The sequence below is a fragment of the Neodiprion pinetum genome, chromosome 4, assembly GCF_021155775.2.
Source record: "Neodiprion pinetum isolate iyNeoPine1 chromosome 4, iyNeoPine1.2, whole genome shotgun sequence".
Classification (NCBI taxonomy): Eukaryota; Metazoa; Arthropoda; class Insecta; order Hymenoptera; family Diprionidae; genus Neodiprion; species Neodiprion pinetum.
The window spans coordinates 32,261,326-32,284,369 of NC_060235.2; the positions used below are offsets into that span (position 1 = coordinate 32,261,326).

Here is a 23,044-nt window from a genome sequence, read left to right on the forward strand (position 1 = left end):
TGATACTGTCAATTACCAAATACTGATTATCGATCAAAATAACAGTTGAATGAAACAAGATAGAGATCCGCTTTATTAATTCATCGTGATCCCAAATAAATAGGGGCAGATGTAGGATGAAAATGGTTTCATTTAACCAGGTACTTGACAAGTAATAATGTTTTTTTAGGATCTTGTTATTCTGTAATAGAATTTGACCACGGAATTGAATTTCCTTAGCTAGTCTAACAAAGCCGTCGTCATTTTCACGAGACTTTGGTGGTTTTCATCTATATTATCGTGCGAGAAGAAAAACTGCTTCATAACTTTGATCGAATTGAATATTTGGTTGGGTTTCAACCGTTATTTAGAAAAACAGACGAAGAAAAGAAGAACACGAAGTTTCACCAAAGTTCCCTCCCTCGGCTTATCTCAAAGCAACGTTATAACTTCCCGATGCTTGCAAGTTTCGCGATGCATCTACAATACCAACGTCGATACAATGGAATTGTAAATCTTATATGGATACGGGGGTAAAATCGTAAGTATGTACAGATTTTCAGATAAAGTGTTTTTTCCCCCTTCGATGAAACTCACGTGTAGCATCTGGCGCACGTAACGTCGAGTGGGAGATGGATGACTTCTCCGATGCTTAAAATACAGAGCCGTATACCAACAAGTGTGAAACTCTCACCAAAGGTACACAAGTTCTGACGGTTTTTCCAGTTTTGTGTCGGAGAATCAGCGAAAGTAGGAAACGAGGTGCCGACGAAAAAATGAGCGACAAATAAAAAATAGAAAATATATAAACGAAACGAGCACAAGTGAATTATCCGCTCTTGTATCAGCATCGCGCACGCACATCGTCCCGTACTTGCTTTTCTAATTCATTGCGTTTTTTTCTTCATATTTTGCGGTTTTACACACCTGCTACGCGGGTTAAGGTTAGGTATACACAAGCTATGTAATTACAAACCGCCGCCGGTGAAAAACGCCTGCACTTACGGGGTTTCAAACTTGCGAGTTGTTACTCCTTCGCAACGAGAGTATAAACTACATTAACAAGATGACCAACGCATTTACATATATAACCACGAAACTCAAGACGCGAGAGGATATTGCTTACATTACGTAAAAGCTGCTAATTAAATCAGTTCTCAACATAATATCCATGTGTGCAATGTGATCATCGTGTTTTGGGATCGCTGCTCACAGAAAATGATTAAATTCTATTTCAGCTTCGGATCTAAGGAGTACAATTTACAATATTTATTTGTATACACAAATTAAATTGATATTGCTAAATTCCAACTGACTTGGAATTCATTTTCGTATTTGATTTCAGAACCCCTTGAATTCCGCAGTGCTTTGACCGCGATCAATTCACCAAAGCCGATTAAGTAAATCGCGCGGACATTTCCTACACGGAATATACCTACACATATACATACATATATATTCTACGCCACTGCCAATTACATTGGGCTTGGAAACTGGATGAAAAAACTTTTTCATCCTTCGGAGAGTGTTTAACTGGAAAAAAAAATAAATAAAAAAAACACCAGAGCAGAATTAATTCTCTAAAACAGTACAAGATATTCGCATTCGTGATATGAAATATTCTCTAGATTTGTAATAAATAATCAAGTCGAGTAAATCAGCTGACGGAGATTTCAATAGGATGATAATATAATTATAGGGTAGAACAAAATCAAGTTTAGAATATGTTGTAGAAGAATGTTTTACCTTTTATTATTGTTATTATGTTTATTATTATTTAATAAATGCATCGGCAAATTGAGAATAAGGTAACAACGCGAATAAGATAATTGAAAAGTGATCAATTCTCTGCACGCGCGTGGAAGTTTAGAAGAAACGTTGAAGGAATTATTACATATGGCCTTCGACGCAGTGCAGGTTTTCGATTGGCTGACTAGAAGTTTTACGGACAATTATTACGGATTGCAAAAACTGAAGAGAAAAAATAACTGCTAGCGGAATGTAAATTATTGAGAGTTCAAATGAAGTTTCACGGGAGGCAATTATAAGTGATCTCGTAATGAGTTAATGATCAACGGTTAAGCGCAACGACATTCATTGTCCATGCGTGTACGACAGTCAATAGTTGAATATAACGCGTATTTCATTAGCTGAAACACATACCGACCGGACACGTCCAAGCGAATATAATCATAAAACGTATCTGTCATCTAAAGCGATGCATGAATGATCGATTAGTGGACCGAAATTTTTTTTGAACGGCAGCAAAAAATGAGCCTGAAGTTAGAGTAGTGTTAACATAACGAAACATTAAGGAAAAAGTCATTATTGCGCAATTTCAGAACAACTCTCAAGGAATCGGCTTTTTAAAATAGAAGTATGTTTCGTTTATCACGGTTTACTAAATTTTATATATTCCTAAACGTGCGTAGTAACGATTTTTTTTTTAAATACGCATCGTATCAGTAACGTTACTAACTTCATCCTCATAAAAAATAAGGGTACGTTGTTTTATTTATATATTTATTCTTTTACCATCCCGTACTTCAATTACCGCAGATTTAAATCTGACAAGTGAAGACTTTTGAATACAAGAACACCGGGAATCTCCGATTCCACACAGAAGCGAAACAAACGACGATTACACGTAAGTGTGAGCCACGATTTTGCGCAAAAAAATAAAAGAAACAACGAGTAACTACAGAGTGACAAATTAATTGAACGATTTGAAGTGACAGAAAATATTTGTGGCTCGGATGCCGCCCGTAGAATGTAGGTGATAAAAATAAGATAGGCTGGCATTCAAGCTGATAAGTAGTTACAGCAGCAGAAAAGTATAAGAGACGTATCTAACTCTCCAAACACAACACGTCGACACGTCAACTTTAGTTCTTCGTCCGTTCGGTTCAGTCCAGTTATATTACACGCATACTCTGTATCAACAGACACGTATTCTGTATTCTTCGACGACTTTCTGAACTCAACCGAGAGGCATATTTATTCTTGGCAGAGTTCGTTAGTCGTCTATACGTCATCGCAATGATTAAAGGGTGAAGAAACCTCTGTGAAAGAATTCTCACGTTCAGTATCATCGTGCCAGTATTTTTAGAGGCAAATTGTGCATTTCAAAGAAAGATCAGAAGCCGAAAACCCGGCGAAGTTGATGAGATTATATGAGAAAATCGCGGCCAATGACACGTCATGGTTGGTAATTTTATAAGGTTTCAATTCACGGATCGACGCACGCCGCTATTAATCTGCTCTTTTGAAATTACAATGTTATGCAATCTGTCGCAGTCAATTAACAGGGTGATGCAATGTGTATTCTGATTTAACCCTTACGCTGCACACCGGAATAAAAATGACCCCGTGTCATCTTCGTCGTAAATTCCATATAAAACACACCCAAAATAATCTTATGTAATCCAAAATTAATATTGAAATATCATTATAACTTCACTTACTCAAATAAATACCTTATGATCCATTTTCCAATATTTTGTTATTTTATGAATTTTTGTTTCTTCATATTCAAAGTATCACTTTGCTAAAAACAACTAATTTTCTCTGAAATATAACAGTTAACGAGTATCGCAGAATTTTTTTAAGTTATTTGAATGAAGCGGGGTTTCCAGCGACCCGGGTGGTGCACCAGGTCGTGCGGCGTCAGGGTTGAAAATAATTGACAAGGATTGAAGTTTAATATTTCGAGCAAATGAAATTAAACAGCAAGTTTAAAAACGGCTGCAGCGAGTTTCACGTGGGTTTAAGCTCGATAGAGGAAACGGATGAGCCTTATTCGTCAGCTTATATAACTGTTTTATGACTCACTTCTGAATGGAGTGAAGGATAGTCACAGAAGCCCGCGAACGTCGTTCTGGCCTGACACTCGGAGTTTAATGCGTAACATATCTCGTACCGAGCTATACACGCATGGACTAGGATGGTACATTAACTAGAGCGTGACCTCACTCGTTTTTGCAGCTTGCTTTCAGAATGATCATGACAACTGGTCATTCCACGAATCGAGAGAAAATCAGACATAAGAAGAATAAGAATTAATTTGCACATAGTTTCGTATGAAAATAATGGGAAAATCATGATTCATTGGATAACTTGTCGGAAAGGCTGAACCTGAACCACCTTTTATGGCGCGAAATTACTTCTGCAAGCGATCATGATACAATTTTTCTCCTTTAAATTGGCAAACATACATAATTTAAATCCAATTTCGTACACCTAGGTTAACGATGGCAAACTGAAGAAATGATTGTTCCAGCTTTCAGATAATCGTCGGAGCAACCTTGGGTATAATAATGTATTTCTAGCACTATGCGCGAAATTGTCGGACTGGTCCCGAGTTGAACGGTTTACGTGTACAGTTTGAGACTCTTTTAATGCGACTGGTGAAAAAGAAAACTATGGGAATATGAAAGGTTGGATAAGGTTGGAGCGAGAGCCGTTGTGGGATTATAACTCCGACCGATGTATTGGAATTTTATCGAATAAACATATTTTAATTATGGTCAGGCGTATGTTTTTGAGCCTAACCAATTAAAAGATTCAATAAATCTCGGTATCCATCGTATTTGCATAGCAAGAATTCGAGTTTTAATAACGCTAAGCCCTAATCAAGATGACTGTAATCATTATGTTTTAGGCATCAAATTAAAATCAATATACACCGCAATTACCATATAAACCGCGCGATACAGTCTAATCCAATGTTACATAATTCATATTTTATGAGTACCGGATGAATGGTTTATTCGATGATAACGTACATAACAAATTAGGAATTCGACGCACGAAGTTTGAGAAATTTCTTCGTCGTATTTAAGCGTAACAAATTAACCCCGGGCAGTAATAATTCTCTCTGTAAATATGCGCATTCAAAAAGGCGCGGATGAACGACGGAATGCGAACGTTGTGCCGCGGCCAATTAACGCGAAAACACCGCATAACTATACACGGTTTCGTGTAAATTAATTCGCGCCAAATTAATACGTTCGAAAGAGCAACAAATTTCCTCGACCTTCAACAACTCGATAACCTATCCGTGTTATAACGGCGCATAAAATGTCACGAAATATCTAAACGCCGAACAATTATTCCGTCTAAGGGTGAACATCGAGTCTGAAACCCCAGATCGTTATTTCAGGGGGTGAAACGTAGACGAATGGCGTGAATCAAACAGCCGAAATGGCGTCTCCAGACGTACGAGGGATTATGAGGGGTCGGTTCGAGTGAAATTTTCTTAAAAGCCTCGGCGTATGAACCGCGTAACTATTGTCTTACATCTCCAGCCCTTCCTTAGTCGTGATCTATTTGACAATTTATGCTTCCGCAGATGAAAGTGCATCATGTAGCGTGCAAAATTCAAGTCAGCCTGCAATTCGCTCTAGTGGTAGAAGAGATGCAAGGCAATCACTCAAGCCGATCCACCGCGACAACATTGGACCAGTGAATCGATATAAATGGATGAATCATATCTCATTACGGCCAGATGTCACCCCTCTTTGTGATACGTTTGCCGGTTCCGATTGCACGTGTTGAGCTCTAACCGAACGGCTACATCGCTTCTATAAAATTTTCGCCAATTATCTCATTCGCGTGCGAATCTTGAGCGTATGAATCTCAAGCCGTTCTTTCTCGGGCTGCACAGATTTTAATGTCTGTTTACCACGATGGAGAGACGAGCGTATTAGCCGCGAGTAAGAGATGAGGAGACACGCCACGACGATATTAAGTACGAATTACGTGATTTTTTTAACTAGTTATAATATAGCGGTATACGAATTCGACTTTAAGGTATAATAAGCAACAAAAATGTGGCGTGCGATTCGTGAGGCGGCAATAATTTGCACGCAATCATGAAAAAATATGGGTTTAACCAAAATGTGAGAATAAATTTGAATGTGTAAACACTATTAAGAGATTGATTTCATCAATAATTCCATTACATTTTTATTTACAAAATTTAAACATAAATTAATGTATTATACGCTCGGATTTCAATTTCAGCCAAGCTCCCGCGAACTGTATAAGTTAAATGTTTAAAACACAGCAGATATGTGGAATGAAATATTTCAACCAAGTTTTTTGCACATTCTCTGAATTCGTAATCGAAAAATCCTGAACGACTGACCAAGCCGAAAATAATAATGAGAAATTAAAACCAGCAGTTACTATGTGCATATCTATAACATCAAAATATTCGGAAGAACTCTCACCTCCGGAATCTTTGAAGACTTAGGCTCAGAGATGCGTTCATTGCTGCGTTATTTTTTCTCTATCTTCTAACAAATCAACGTGTATCCCGAAGGAGGCCGCATATCACGTTGAAAATGAAAACAGGAAGTCGAGAACGTCGATCAGACACGCAAGTCGATTAATGAAAAGGGGGGAAAATGGGGGGGGGCACAAGTACAGTACGGAGGGTCAGCTCGTTTAACGCGGTGAAATTAACGAGTATTCGTGATGCCGAGAGCTGATTGGTCCGCACCGGCCGACGTCGTCTGGGTCAGTAAACCGCGTGTATTTCGAAAGCCCCGCCACTTGGCAAGAAAAAAAAAAACCTTTAACGCCAATCTCCAGGCACAGAATCACAGAATGTCTCGGAGAACGCGGCGCGATGAGAGGAACCACGCGGACTGCGGATGTCAGATCAGGGAAAACAGTCAACACTGACGTACGTTAGACGTCGACGCAGCATGCCAGCCGTCGCGACGCTTGCGCATGTCCGGACGGACGGACGACGACCGATGCCTGTTATAGGTTCAGCATCTCCTCGTATTTCAGACGGTGATTCACCCCGGTTCTCAATCCACTATAATACGAACTTTTGTACTTTCCTACGTTCCACGTTCCCCATTTTCTTCCCCCGGTGCAGCTTTGAGCCGATATTGCCTCACTTCGATCGCTCGACGACACGCCACGATACAATAGAACGCAACGTTTTAGGTTGAGCACGGTTTTCTCTCGCAGGGAAGCAACGCGGGACTGACCAATTTGCTAATTTTTCAATTGTCCGGATGTAATACGGAGTAGGTAAATATGACACAGGTATAATACACGCGGTACTTAATTCAACTTCAATTATTGTTCGTACTTGAACTAAACGTACTACACGTACCGACAGGTGCTCGTGCGCTGAGAATGTTATTTAAATTCATTTTATCAACTGGGAACGAATTTGCGTCAACAGTTTTTACTCTGTCCGTTATTAACTGCAAGCTCGCCAATTCGGTCGAGTCCATTTCAACGCGAACTGTCAAAACTAACAAGCGTCGCAGAGCTGTCGTCGAGAATTCAATTTCAGGATTAAACAAATTGTTGAAAGAGCAGAATGGTGGTGCACTTCATCTTCAGTAGCAGGTGGATGAAAACGGTTCGTTAGTAAAAGAGAAACATCGCACGAAGATACATGTGCACAAATGATAATATTATCGAAAAGCTCGCAACACTGACATCAGAGGCAGAAAGACGATTCGCGTTTTTTCAGATACCTTATAGTTACCACGAATCGTAGACAACCAATCTTCTTTCCATACTTCTTTCAGGCCAAGGCAATGATCCATCTGCGGGACTCGGACGCAGGTACCGGGAATTTTCTGGCGGCTGGATGATCCTCCTGACAAAGCAGCGGGAACGGATCCTCTCAGGCTGATAAAGGGAACCTGGCGAAGGGACGTTCCGCAGATTCCGCTGAATTTGTTGTCAGCAATTGAATATGTGGTCGTTTTGCGATTGTTATTTCAAAAAAAGCAAGTCGCGTTTTCTACCATTGACATCAGTGTAGCGAACATGTCAATAATCTATTCATTCCATCGAATCTTTCTTGTTGTTGATCTAGTTCTCAGCGGAGAGATCCGTTCTGCATAGCACCGACACCCTTGCGTTGAGGCGAAGATTACACCACAAAGATAAAAAGCCCTCACTCGCGACAGTTCAACAAGTTGAAATATCGGATCCCTCCTGATTCGTTGGGTGATTTATCTGGATTAACAGCGTGATCGATAGTGTTTATCTAATTGCATCAACGTCTCTTATCGGACCTACCGTATGACCTACGAACTCATTGAACCTGCTGAACTGAGGATGAGTGAATCACGATTACGTTTCCATCTCAATCAAGCTACTTCGATCAATGATCAGTATTTTTATATTACTATTATTATGATCGTTTAGCTTTTGCTTGCTACGAGTGTCAATCTATTCAATATCGATATCGAATATACGTGTGTAATGATTCAAATATAACCGCGCAATGAACACGGCACGAGTGGATTAGGTTAGACCCAGGGAGTGGGGAACCTGGTCACAAATTTGAAATTAAGAGGCTTGGTCTACGTCTCTCCAGGAGGAAGGAGGTGCGGATGAAAAGAACTCGTAATCGATCCAAAATCGACCATTTAAAAATAATAAAGGAAATCTAAACTACGAGGACATACCTATTAAATTAAAAATTAAACACTCCAAACCCAAGCCCAAATTTAAAAAGAGAGACGATATAAAACGAAGAACATTAAAAGTGACATCAGAAAATATAGTGCCTCGACGAAAAATCGTTATTGACAATAATTTATAATTTCAAGCATATCCACCAGTTTTAACCATATACACTGTTTTTAACCATATAAACCTGGAATGAATGAATTGTGGAATGGATGAATGAATGAGTTTTAAACATAATGACGGCTCATGTGTGGTTATCTTTATAAATAAATTAAAATTTTCACTCTACTACTCATAGTTGATAAAAGATTTTTAATATTGATTTAGCCTAATTTTTAATTTTCAAATAATCTTATACGTGTAAATTCTAACAAATCCGTCGTTAACGCGTTGTTACTGGGTGTATCGGATGCTACGAGTCCCGCTTAGCGACCTGTCGCGCTGAGTGATAATTTCGGAATGCTCCCTCGCGCCGAGTGCTCCGATTTTTAATTTTATCGCTTCGATTGCCGGTGGCGCCCTCTGCGCGCGGGACAGATTTTTCGCGCATTCACCACATTTCGGTAGTGTACGTACGTAGTCTCATTCTTCCGACATATCCCATCAAGGCAACCCCGAACTTTGAATGCGAGTACTCGAGTTACGCAGGCATCTTTGCGTTCCGTCTTTCAGAACAGTCCGTTGCACATTGCGTTCACTCCTTGTACCGTGCCTGGTAAACTTTTCATTTTCCGGGTTGCCTGGATTTATAATTGACTCGTTGATATAATAGTTACGTCCCATGGCCTGGGTCACGATAAAGTCGACAACACGCATCTCAGTTGGACACAATATCGAGGAGCTTGCAATAAGTTTTGACAGTCTGCACATTTTTTGGTCATCCGATTCAAGATACGAACTTAAAGTTTGCACGCGCGAGTACAACTTACAAGCGTACAGTTTCCCCGGATTCTGATTGTTCCAAAAAATATTGTGCACACCGACGATACAATAAATGTTCGCGATGGGTCGAAGAAAATGTATAATTCATGAAGATTCGTCTACTACAGGACTCGACGACGACGGGACAAAATGTCAGCAGATTTGGATGCGGGATCGATCCATGGCTCCTCTGCTATACGATGGTTATACATAGGACCGTTTTCAACTTTAGAATTGTGCTTGTAACCAGTGCCCTCAATTTATAAATCTATAACGGAATCCCGAGCCATTCGTGGTTCTATAATTAGTTATAAGTTGACTAATATTTACTGTTGCTTGAAAACAGGGAATTATGGCATGAACATACATGCGAAAAAAAATCACCCAACTTCAAGTTCGTATAATGAATTTGAGTACCTGAAACCGCGGTTCGCGTGCTTTTGATGCCACAAATTCTGCAAGTTCCGTCAAAGGAAAAGAATAAAACAGAAAAACAAAACAACAAAATCATGAATCCATGTGGGTGAAACGTGACGGAAATTTCAAGTCAAGGGACAGAGAGCGAGGACGAAAAAAAAGAGCCCCGTCGGCGTTTCGCAAGGCGAAAAAGGATAGATACACGCTTACTTTCAATCGCCCTGCCGGCATTCCGTTTTGCCAAAAATATGAGCCGATCGGGGAATGAGGGACGGATACGTAAAAGTGTAACATATCGTAGTATATACAGCGATCCGGGTCGTAACTTCACGACTATATAAAATGTCGCGTCGATTTTTTCTCTGTCCGATTTGTAAGACCGATGTGATACGGTTCCGTTTGGAATTGCGATGTGAGACGTCGCAACTGAGAATAATTTGGCAAAAGAAAACAGAGCGAGGATAGCAGCAATTTGCAAGATCAGTTGTACGTGGTGACGAAACCGCAAATGAGAGAAGTAAACTCGTTATAGAGTTGTGGAAAAAAGAAAAATATCGTACAGAACGAGATTACAGCGAGAAAAGAGAAAAGAAGCGGGTGGTAAAAAACGCGAAGTAATTTTGACCGGTCAACACAATCGAGTTCAATCGACTGCTAGACCCGATTGGCTAGAACATTGTCCCCCTAGGACCAACGGCGCCAGATGTAACGGAAAAGATTTTTTCGTTCTGTTATTTTATTTTATTTTTTATACCTTGCTTTACTTTCGATACTATATATAATGCCATATAGTATATAACATATTGTTCGAGGGAGGACGATATTGCAGACGGGGTATTTTCCTTCGGTCTCTGAATTTCTACTGCCACATACACCGTTCGAATACATTCGTTATAATTAAATTCAATGACTACACTTTGGACCGAGCCACTTGCAACCGATTGTAAATGGATAATAATTCATAACTGTGGTCTCAAAAAAAAAGACATGAGAAATTCGTCGACTCTCAAAGTTAGACGTAAATCAAGAAGTCCAAGAAAACGAGTAATAAAATATGAAGACGTATCACACGGCTCGACTTTTCACACCAGGCACCGCAAGGTGCTAATTTACACGTTGGGTAATTATACCTGTAAAAAGACGTTATTAATGCTCAATTTAACGGTACATCAATTATCATTTCGTTCGCATGATATTTTTTCTGCTGTCTGTATATAATTTGCCGAAGAAGTAAATTAAAATATGCACTAAATCTTAACATCTTGTAGATATGTAATCAGGAAGTCAAATATTTACACACGTTACGGAATTTTATTATTTTTGTCTGGTAGGTATAATAAATACCGGCATGACACTTGGCTATTAAAATAACCGCGAAATTGACTATCGTAATGCATTTGTTTTGTTTCTTTTTAATTCTAGAAACGCGATACAAATCAATCGTGTGAGATATGATCAAAAGTTGGCGCGAGAACGACACCTTAGGGCTCACCTGTGAGGGATGACAACTTAGTCTTTACAGCACACCGTAAAATGTAAAGTAAACTCGACAATATATAACACTTATATTTCACGAAAGGCACGATAGGTGTTGGGAAAGTTTTCCGTGTAGCGCTAAATTAAAAGGTGGCGTTAGCGAGTTACACGATTGATTTAGCGAAGAAGCGATTAAGCCCCAGCAACTCCCGAAATTCTACTATACGAAGAATTTACTGTGGACGTTATCGAAGTTTGGGACTGGCGAGGCCTTGAATATCACTCTCTCAATTACGTTGCTACTATTTTATTATTAACAGCTAAATATTTTTATATCGATAATCTCAAGGTTACAAATGAATTTACGCGCTTAAGAGGATTCGATCTTCGCGAACATGCTGAAATATTTTCTAGGAAACGAAATAACAATAAGTTCGCTCATTCCTCGAATATTTTGAACGGAATAAGAATCGAGAATTATTTATTCAGGAGAAAACGACCACTGATTATTAAAAACAATTGAGCCAGTCTTCTGCGTCACGAGTCCTCCACCACCCATATTCCACCCAAGACGGACTTCATATTTTACAGGTATGGCAGGTCAGTATTTACGAGTTAATTTAAATTAGAGCGCGTCGTTTATACGTCGAATATCCGCTGAAAACAGTAAGACGTGCCTGAAGGATGTGAATTATGAAATTGGCATGATAATCCACAAACATTGAAACGCATCAAATACGAGAAACTGCTTAGTGCGACTAAGAGTCTTATACTTTTTTGTGTCAACGGCTGAATAGCTACAATTGAAAAGCGGCGTTTCTGCACGAGCCTAAGTCCAATGTATACTAGATAACATTATTACACAGAAGATAAAACGATATGTTGAGGAAAATTTGATCGCGATTTTATTCAATCAAAACTCGATGTAACAAAGTTGCAATGTTTCCTGCATTTAAAACCTGTAACCTACACGAATCGAACATATAAAATGCAACTGTTTCCTATCTGGATGCAAAAGCCATAAATTGAACAGAAACTTCTACTTTTTAACATCGACGAGGGTTTTATAAAAATTGTACCTATGAGAGAACATGTATAAATGTTTATGAATGCACACGAAAGGTAAATCGATAAGTGCATTCCGGCGCGTAGTTGAAGATGAACTATCTGCGCCCTACAGCCTAGAATAACTGATCTAACTAGATATTCTGACGAAGGCAATATGTCGATGTCAAGTATGAAGCTGAAGTTTCGGAAGAACGTGTAAAATATTTAATACCACACAAAATGTAGCCACTGCACGGAATGAAAGTTCAAGAGAGGATGAAAATTTAAGAATGTTGTTTAAATACTAATGAATTTTCGGCGTCCCTGAAAACGTCAATATTTGAAGTAACTCAATGTTTCTAGTTCATAGCTGCATTCAACGGTTGAGAATTCACTTTAAACATGATTGAACGCATTGCAACAATTAGACAGTTCATACGGTCAAGGCTAGCCGGGGCCTACATTCCTTAAACTCTTTTTTTTAAATATACAGGCGTGTGGGTCAAAACCCTGCCGGGTCAATGAAAGTTATTCAAATTGTTCTCACTTTTATTTTAAACACCAGTGTAAAATTTGAAAGAAATTGACTGAACCATACCGGAGTTATTTTACTTAAAATTTTTCATGATTTTATATTGAGCCTGACAGTTTCCCATAAGAATCGATGTAAAATCACAAAAAATTTGGAGTAAAATAACTCTGGTATAGTTCGACAATCGCTTCCAAACTTTACAAAGACGTTCAAGATAAAATTGAGAACAATTCGTATAACTTTCATAGACCTGGGACGATTTTGACCTACACGCCTGTACATTCTCAAATTAGCAAACAGCATCGAAAAAAACGCCTGTTGACTCGCAAATAGGCAACCCACAACGCATTGCTATTTTCAACTCAACTGGACTTATTTCTAACTCACTAATTGAGTTGACGCACGCATTTTCAATGCTATACATAGTATAGATAACAAATATACTGTCTTTGTTGTTGTTTTTATCATAACAGGAAACTGCCAATTTTTATTGATTAAGATAACAGCAACTGCAAAGCATTGACTTATTACGTTTGTTTTCAAAAAGTAGTACACTCTGTGTTGCCTGTTTGCAGAATGAGAGGCGTTTTTTCTCCCATTTCAACAAATTCAGAGAAAACTCTAACTCGAAGGGCGGCGAATTATTGTTTGTTTTGAAATTTATAATTTTTTTAATATTGCAATGCGCTGTCAATTACTTGCTTACATCTTGTGTATATAGGAATTCGATCAAAGTATAAAAACTTGTTTAAATAATTTCAATTATTTGTTAAGAGAAAAATATTCTCTGACATCTATACCTGATGCTACATGAATTGAACAATTGAATATTACAATCCTGTTAAATAATAAACATCTTCACTTTGTAATTCGGAAGGTATGTCTGAGTTCCAATTAGAGTTAATCCATTATAACGTACAATAAAAAACCAAACAATCCATGAATTCACCAATATGTGAGTGAAGCACTATGATGCAAATTTGCATGCAATTTCAGAAAGTAACATATGTGGAAGTGCGGAACCGACACTCCGCTTTATCTCTACGGAATGATGATATGTTTATCCAGCTTGTGGCTTACCACATCTTGGAAGTACAGGTGGTTTTGTTGAACAGAGCAGTCAATTCATGAAAGTCGTTATCTCATGTACATTTAAAAGGCGAATAATGTTGCCAGTTTGGTATTAGACGACATTAAAAATTGACAAAAAGCTGCAGCAATTTTGTCAAACCTTGATAGTAAAGGACTATAAACTTCAGAATAAACTAATAAAACACATTTATAGTACTTCTTTCGAAACACACTCCTGTGTTTATTCTAGTAGAATATAGATTGACACCATTGATTCACTGCAACTTTAGAGATAATCGCGCACTTGGAGAATACTTTGATGTATGACAGTCATTAACCATAAACTCTGAATAATCGTTTAACGAGAAAGATAACTTAAATCGTGGATTTGTTCTTTGCTTGCAAAGGCAACCGTTAATTGCATTTGAGTAATTGTGAATAAAACCGAAATGAGAGATCATAGAAAAAGTAAGGTTAGGTTGGTGAAATAACCTAGAAACAGCGTTGAACGAACTGCAGACAGGCGGAACATAGCACGAGTGTAAAAAAGCTTACGATTAATAGCTTGAACATCACGGAGTCCCTCCAATTTTAATCCAGGATATGACCATATATAGCATCGCGAAACTGGTTCTTCCTCGCTCCATAAATATCAAGAGCTATGAAATAGCAGAGACTCACCTGCAGTCAATGATATGCAAAGCAGCGGTCGAACTTCAATACACTTTAGCGATATCGGCAATGACGAGCTTCCCAGTCATTCAAGATTTTATCCAATCCACTTTAAATAAACCAAACAAATTCATCACCGCTGACATTCTGTCCAGTAAACAGTGGGTTGCACTCACACTAGTCACCGATTACCGAACACCGCACTCGAAAATTTAGTTTCATGGGCTGCCACAGGTCGCAGCACTCGCAGACGTAATGAGTTCCCGCACTGAGCTTCACGATACGAGTGTTCACGATGCTTCCCGCACCATGTTCGGTACGACGGGAGGTGTGACACCGTCTTTACCGGCCGAGTCAGATTAATATAAGCTACCGAGAAAGTGGTGAACACTGAGAGCGGATAAATAAAGAATTCGGATACGCAACAGTATCGCTAGGTAAGCTTCCGTGATTTTTTTAGCCAACGATGGTATACTGCAGCAGCACTGCACCACAGATGTACGAAATACTCCGAATAATACATATTACGCGACGTTTTGTCGTACGCGAAGTGACCCATCGCTGTGCTGTCTATATTCGAAATGAACTACAGAGAGCTCGAATCTCGTACATATAGTTGGTATTCGGGTTGCTGTCATGCTTTGTCTCTGTATGCCGCTCGACATGTCAAGGTGTGTACACATTTTAATCCACTTATTATATCCGAGCAAACACAACTTTACGAGACGGTAAATTGTCCATGTGAGACCGACAATCGGTATAGTCATTTTTTTGTGTTACGTAGATTTCAACGCCGATGGCAAAGATACGTGAGAATCTACTGCAATGAAACTAATGAATTTACATTAATTTGAATTTCGTTCTCAAGTGATGAATTTGAATTTTGAATAATTTACATCACTACACATGATGGAAATAACACACTTCTTATCGTCTTTGAGACATAAATTTTTATCGATTTATCTGTAAGGGTATATGCAAACAGAAACAGTAGAAGAAATTACAGATCATTTCAAAGATACAACAAGTATGAAACTAGAAATCTCAATGATACATACGAGCTTCAATATGAAGTTTACATGTAATAGTATTGAAATTGTTGCTACATTTTGTCAAATTGTCCAAAGATATGCTTTACCCGAACAAATTTTCTCATTTCAATCTCTACAGTTGCAGGACTCTTGATATGTCGATAACACTTCAGCTTCTTTCTCTTCCTCTAACTTTCTAACTCGAGCTTCAAGACTAAACAAATGTTGGTCATTGACTCCCGGAGCGACGGTTCTCATTGCATTGGCTAATTTGTACAAATATTCTACATTAGCTCCACTTGGACCATGAGCGACCAAAATATGTTTAGCTATTGTGTCCATGTCCTCAGCTCCAGCGAAATTCGGGTTGTCCTCGCCTCCGATGTAAATAGTGAGTTGAAACGGCGTCTCCTCCGAGGGAGTAGGCGACACTGGGATTTTTGGATTTTTGGTCAAACTACTGCTAGAGGAGAAGCTGGTATTCAAGGAGGACGGATCAATGGTTCGGGGAGGGCTAGCAGGGTAGAAGAGAACAGTTTTTCTCTCATATCCTCCTTTCTCCCTGAAATCCAGGTGATTTACGACATGGTCGATGTTTTCGTTGGCGATTTTGTACGCAAGACCCCAAACCTCGTCCTGCGGATTCGTTGATGACAGAAGGGTGACAACTCGTCCTGGCTAAAGGGTGCAGAAAGTAGACATAAGTATGAATCAATCGGGAAGCGACAGATGAGTTGAAATGTTGTTTGCACCCACCCTGATCGATGTGCCTCGGTGGTCCGTGCTTTTCTGATAAAATCTTCTCACATAGCCTTTGATGTGTCCGACCAATTTTCTCTCGTAGGGAAAATCCGCCTTCCAAATTAACGAACCATAACCAAACACCCACATGTTCGATTGACCAAGGGTATTTTTGTATAAACTATTGACAAAAATTTGCCGGCCAAAATTTCACCCTGTCATGCGAATTTCTCTGTTCTATCGTAATATTGTCGGGTATATCGGGGGCTGATGCGATACTTTATGTCGAATAAAACACAGTGACATCTTGACGTGACGAGGTTAGGATGCAGACGACGCTTCCGACAGCTTCCCACTTTCCAGGCGTGACTTTATGTACCAAACTTTAACTCTTTCTGCAATATTCTGCCGTATCGGCTATACTGTCGAGTGCTTATTATTCTCGTCGTAACTCCATGCTGAGCTTTTAATAATGGAGATGGCGCTGTATGTCTTCGTCGAGCTTGCATTCCTTCAAATAAAAACGCACAATTCTTTGGCATATAAGTTTTGGTAAAACACCAGGATTTCTTCACCTCAATGAAAGTAAAACATGACTATAAATTCACTACTTTAAAAAACTTTCCCTCTTATTGCAACTATGTAAAAACTGATTCCAAATTTTAATTATTCGTGTAAAATTTAAAAAAAAAAAAAATTTCGATCACATTTTGGCTGGTAATTTTTTAATGCAGATGATGATTTTATAATTTGAGGTAAAATTCTTAGACGAATATTATCGGGGTCAGTGTTGCAATGCAAAGTTGCGGGAAATGAGGAATAAAGCGATGCACATGAGTATAAACGGAGAAAAATTTTTAACGCATTAACTAGCATGTATCTATTATATATTTTCTCTTTAGAACATTACATTAACATAAAAGAATTCTTTTGTGAAAAATGATCAAGCGTCGATGTGAATTTTTCCGACGCTCGTATAAATTTACGGTCACGTAATTTCGATGTGTAACGAAACAGATCGAACATTGAAAATTGATTTGATTATGTCGAAACGAATGACCATGTGTTTATATGCGGTAAGAAATGTAGAAATCTTTATTACAATCTCATCAAAAGGATCCGGTATTTTGGCCTATTACCATTGTAAAATATCAGCTTTACAGATAAAACGACGCGATAATGATAGCACAAAAGTTTACTAATGTTTATGATACATATTCTATATACCGATTTAATGATGATTAATGACAAACGTGTCCCGGTGCCCGGATGTACGATTTATTTATTTTTGTGTATAATATCCGTATAATAATCGCGTTTTAAATATTTCAGTTCTCACTGAATGGAATCGACGAGAAAATGAAATAAAAAAAAAAAAAAAACATACTAGACAACGTTGCCTGTATTGGTGGGAATAATTTTCAACACTGGCACATTTGAATTGGTAAGAAGAAGGGGAATTATCTCGATCGCTAATGACCTTAAACACAAGGAATGCATCTTGGCTGTAGTAAAGGCTATAGGCTACTAGATTATTCTCCTCGAAAGGCTAATCGATGGGGGTGCAGCTGATCAATCAGTTAGGAATGCATAATACACCCGGGGCATTCTAAAGGCAGGGAATACGATTTTTATATCTATCGAGAATGTGGATCAACACAGCGAAATGCGAAACGATTATTTATCGAGGGCAATTAATTTTCTAACGGTATATTCTCGGTATTTGTATTGTGTCGAAGGTGGAGTCGATTGAGAAATACAGTGTGTATTTGGTAATAAAAAAACCTCGATCCAGATAGAATAAATATTGCACACACAACCATAATTTCAATTAGCAATAATAATCGGACGTCATATTCTAGCTGACTGATAGCTGCAGGGCAGTTTGATACACCATAATAGACCGATTTCGTGTTTCAGAGCACATATGAAGATGTAATAATAATAATAATAATAATAATAATAATAATAATAATAATAATAATAATAATAATAATAATAATAATAATAATAATAATAATAATAATAATAATAATAATAATAATAATAATAATAATAATAATAATAATAATGATAGTAATAATATTATAACAAACGTGTAAAATCTGAACAAATTAATCTTAGATACGAAACTGCAGTATATTAATACGAAAAACTATATATTTGTACGGCTGCATTTTAATATATATTTAGTAATAATGTATACGCATTATTATACCTATATACATATAATGTATATAATATATAATCGCGGTAACGAAAATAAACTAAATTTTACAAATTTTATAATTATACCTAAAATACTTTACAAAGAAAAAACTGGAACTATATCAGGCGAATTAACGAACATAGGTATACCATCATTACGCGATTCTCGGGCGATGATTTCGTTCGGCGTCGACTCTTAATTATTTTTCACACGCGCGTCACAAATACGGAAACGTACACGATCAGGTAAGCGTCCTCATACCTGTACGTATACGAGTGCGTATCTGATATGAGATTTAAATGTAGAACTGAGTCTATACAGGTATGGAATGAATAAGAACGATACCGCATTAGATGTTGCATTAATAGCTGCAGAGTAACGAAAGTATACTGTGTAAGGTGTGAGGCGTATTAATTAGCCGTGAAATATTTTAATTATGCAATGCCTCTGTCGGCGCATTTGGGATTACAATATATATTTATACTTATATGTATATCTATAATTTGTTGTCTTTTTCATTCATAAACATACATCGCACGTCGGATGCTGCTGCGTAAATTGTACAGCCGATAGGTGTTAATAACTACCATTGAATTCGTCGAGGCGTCAATAGCATCGCGACGAGCCGTTACTTACAATATTTATACAGCCGCGGGTCCGGGCTTTGGCAGCATCCGCGATCCAGGCACCCTGGACCGCCAGACTTTATCATTACGCCACTGGACACGGTGAGCGTGGGGGATCATAATTAGCGATACCGAGGGGGTGGCGAATCCTAGAGATCTTGAGAACTCCAGACTGCGTTGTTACTTCGTGCTAACAATATGGCGTGAATTCGTACATCGTCGTATATGTATAAGAATTATTGCACTGGGCTTGGCTTACAATGTAGGTACGTATATACAGTCTCTGACTGAACAGCAATTAGTAAAGTCGCAAGGCTGTGGATTAATAAGATTCTTACGGTTTTTTCTTCTTCTTCTTCTTACTCTTAGTTGAAATATTTGTAAACCTACGTAACAGTTGACGTTCGACATATTTATATATATATATATATATGTATATATATGTATATATATAATATACCTATTTGTATAAGAGCTCGAGTGATTGGTACTCAGTGACGCCCCAAAATCATTTATAATCTATGTACAACGGGGGAGGAGGACCAAATGGCCACCAGACTAGTCGATCCCACACTCGTTTAAGTACTTGGCAAATTTCATCGACACCCCGGGGTGACAGGAGCGTCTCGGGATCGAATACTTGAGAACCTGCAGGGGCTTGCAGATTTCTGGAGCCGCCGTTTGGCCCTCGTCGCGTAAACGCTAAGTTTAATACATGCTACACTCTACTGCTACCACGTATTTTGTACAAGCCTCTAGCGTAGAACGATTTACAAACATACTCACATACTTCGTTTGCCTTTTTCTTTTCTTTTTCTCATCTTATTTCCTTGACTCTCTTTCATATCTCTTTAAATATTATTATAACGTCAATTGGGTATGCCTTGTATATATAATTATATATATATACCTAATATATGTATAAGTATATAACTACACAAATATATGTACACAACATTGTATTATTATATGTATAAATGATAAAACAAGAACTAGGTATTTTGGTTCCACGATCGTATTGTATCAATAATAATTATCATCAATTCATAATAACCCACAATAAGCTGCCTAACAAAAGAAGACGAAAACAAATTTGGATCACGTTATCCAATAACATAAATAGTATAACTAACAATTAAATAAATATCTAAATTGGGGGTGCGGTTTCAACGCGTTATCTATTTTTACTTCGTCTGCTGCAGCGAAGGCGCCCACGACGTCAATCACACCTGGTGAAAATTATTTTGAAAGAAAAAAAAAAAACAGGGGGGAGGGAGGCAAAGAAAAATTATACAGTATTTAGCACCAGCACGAATATCGGCACGGAATGTCCAGCACTGTGAAATGGGAGGGGGGGAATAATTTTCAATAAACGATCCTCGATGACGGGTGGCCCTTTTCGAGGGACTTCAAAGAGCGCATATAGTGCGAGCGATTCCGTGTCATACAAAATGACCTGTCCTTCATCATCGAGTGTAAAAATTGACGAACTGTATACCGGGAACGAAATTGCAACAGTCAACATGTATAAATTCTCACAGGTTCTTCCTTGGTACGAAGAAATGATTCTCAGTAGCTGAATATACTCCACCTACAGTCCTTAGCTGCTGCGTGATGACGGTTATAAATAACAGTGTATGTTTTTTTTCCTCGTCTTTCCTTTTACATCTGGGAGGGAGGAGGTCTGATATGCACGTGGGGCCTTTGGGTTCGTTTCTATACAACGTTTCTCCTCCTTGTTCTATAAATTTTTTAAGTACACTCCGTCGGCCCAGCGCTACTAAGAAGCCGAGCTGTACCAGGTGCTCGATGCCGCCTTGTTGGATGGATGATACAAGTGAAATCCGGCCCCTGCGGCCGGATGGTGATAAAACTGCGGTTGTTCGAGTCCTGCGGAGGCGTAGGCGACGGCGGCGGCGTCGAGGGCGCTGGGATGCACCGCGGCCGAATAAACCTGAGGCTTCAGGGGTAACGGCTGGGCGGGTTCGTACTGATGTCTGAGTAGCGGATCGGCGTAAACCGAGGTCTCGTAACCACCGACGACGCCACCCGGGTGGATTTGTTGCTGTTGCTGTTGTTGCTGCTGCTGCTGCTGCTGCTGCTGCTGTTGCTGCTGCTGAGGATGCTTGTCGCGCGGCGAAACCGACGAGGGTGGCGTCATCGCCGAGTGATAATCCACGGCGTATCCACCCGCCGCCGAGTAGGACGAAACCAGACTGGTGAACGCGTCGGCGCCGCTCGACGTCGCCGAGGTCTTCTGGTTGTGGGCGGAAAGTACGAACTGGTGTTCGCCGTAGGTCGACGAGCCCTCGGATCCCGGGGGTGTGGGCAGAGGTCCGTTCTGCGGGTTCTCCCCGGCGTAGTAGCCGCCCCCCGTCGAAGGAGCTCTCGTCCCCGTCGACGTTATGCCGTGGACGTTAGCGCGGATGACGCTCTCCCGGTTGGCGTAGAGCTGCCGAAGTAGGGCCGAGGCCGGAAGCGGCGCCGTCGCCGACTGCTGAGGGTTCAGGTGGCTGAGGTGGTGGTGGTGGGCCCCGATCCACTGGATGGTGCTGCGTTGCTGCTGCTGCTTGAGCAGCGCGTCCGTGCTGAAGTCCGTCGGCTGGTGGAGAGCCGGGGATTCCGGCTTGCCGAGCGGCGCCCCGGGCAGATGTTTCGACATCGCCTGCTCCAGGTCCTTCACCGAGGCTCCCGGGACATCCGCGTTTCCGTCGCTTCCGTCCGAGCGACGCGCTTTGGGACTTCCGGGTCGCAGCGCGTGATCTCCACCGGGCACGGAGTGACTCGAGGACGCCGGACTCAGCGCGTGGCTTCTTCCGTTCCCCGCAGCCTTCCCCGTCATCTCGTCCTCGTCCTCCTCCTCGCCCGAGCTGCTCTCCTCGTCTGGGACTATTTTCCGCTTGTGTCCTCGCAGCTTCACCGCCGGTGCGTTTACGTTACCCACAACCGCTTGCGGCTCCTGTTGCAGTTGCGCCGCGTGCTCGTGCTGCCTTCCGCCTCGCGGTTCACCCTCGGATCCTGGCGCGTCTTCGCCGTCCTCCTGAGGCGACCGGTGCGGGTGATCGGGTTGCTGATTCGTCGGCCCTCCGCTGCTGCGTCCTTCTGGAACAAATTTTTTGCAATTTTATAAAACGCGTAGAATATCGTAGAGTATTTTCACTCGAATTGGAGCGGACAGGCGACAGGTATATCGTTCGCTGGTCATACTTCAAGTCGCGATAGATGATACGTATTATTATTATTATTATTATTATTATTATTACACGGACGAAGTATCATTTGCGTTATAGGAGTTAATTTATTCGTCGTGACAACACGATGGTCGCCGTTTCTGTTGGTCAAGAGAATAACAATATCGGTGTCACCATATTCGTAATAATTGAGAGCCGACTGGCAATGAGCGAATAGAATATTCAAATACTTGGCCTAGGTGTATCCACGTCATGGCAATTTTCAACCGAGTCGACTCAGGTTTCGTCTAAAATTCATTAAATACCCTTCGCACGGCTTTAAAACTCAGGGAACATCATTTTCAAACAGATACAATGGTGGAAATCTATACACGCCTGGAAATTCTAAACTACGTAGACCTAGGATTATATATTAAGCTTTCAAAACGCATCGCGTATTCTTTGCAATCGCGCCTGCACGTGCAACGATCGGTAATTAATATATGAATATGCAGAATGTGTGTTGACTATAGGCGTTAATTTACCGAGAGAAATCGAGTGTTCGTGTGTAAAAGGATTGCGCATGATTAGTGTTATCGGAAACTGTGAAGGTAAAAAAAATTAAAAACATTACATACAGTCCCGTACTTGTTGCAACCCCAGATACGGAATTCCAACTACTATACCGTGGTCGA

General features: G+C 39.8%; 3 protein-coding genes across 19 annotated transcripts in view; all 3 read right to left on the reverse strand.

Annotated features, from left to right (window-relative positions):
• LOC124216790 (HEAT repeat-containing protein 5B) overlaps positions 1-14,817 on the reverse strand; it is a 75,746-nt gene extending 60,929 nt beyond the window's left edge. For 4 of the 9 annotated variants that reach the window (XM_046621741.2, XM_046621742.2, XM_069135239.1 and 1 more), the window contains exon 1: positions 14,582-14,817. Coding sequence is in view for 5 of the 9 variants with exons in the window: in XM_046621737.2 (XP_046477693.1) it covers positions 6,213-6,253 (41 nt within the window). In the remaining 4 variants the exon portion in view is untranslated. Of the gene's footprint in view, positions 1-6,212; positions 6,589-14,581 lie in introns of those variants that run through there. The other 5 variants (XM_046621737.2, XM_046621735.2, XM_046621739.2 and 2 more) reach the window with 4 other exon arrangements.
• A 699-nt stretch (positions 14,818-15,516) lies between these two features.
• LOC124216795 (putative glutathione-specific gamma-glutamylcyclotransferase 2) lies at positions 15,517-16,751 on the reverse strand. The gene is made up of 2 exons (XM_046621763.2): positions 16,360-16,751; positions 15,517-16,281 (listed from the first exon to the last, which is right to left on the reverse strand). The coding sequence occupies exons 1-2, from the start codon at positions 16,492-16,494 to the stop codon at positions 15,730-15,732; spliced, it is 687 nt and encodes a 228-aa protein (XP_046477719.1). The 5' UTR covers positions 16,495-16,751; the 3' UTR covers positions 15,517-15,729.
• Positions 16,752-18,374: 1,623 nt separating this feature from the next.
• Positions 18,375-23,044, reverse strand: part of LOC124216791 (protein trachealess) — a 179,049-nt gene continuing 174,379 nt past the window's right edge. For 5 of the 9 annotated variants that reach the window (XM_046621754.2, XM_069135257.1, XM_046621755.2 and 2 more), the window contains one exon: positions 18,376-22,281. In XM_046621754.2, the coding sequence (XP_046477710.1) occupies positions 20,960-22,281 (1,322 nt within the window). In that variant the 3' untranslated portion in view covers positions 18,376-20,959. Of the gene's footprint in view, positions 22,282-23,044 lie in introns of all 9 variants that reach the window. The other 4 variants (XM_069135255.1, XM_046621751.2, XM_046621749.2 and 1 more) reach the window with 2 other exon arrangements.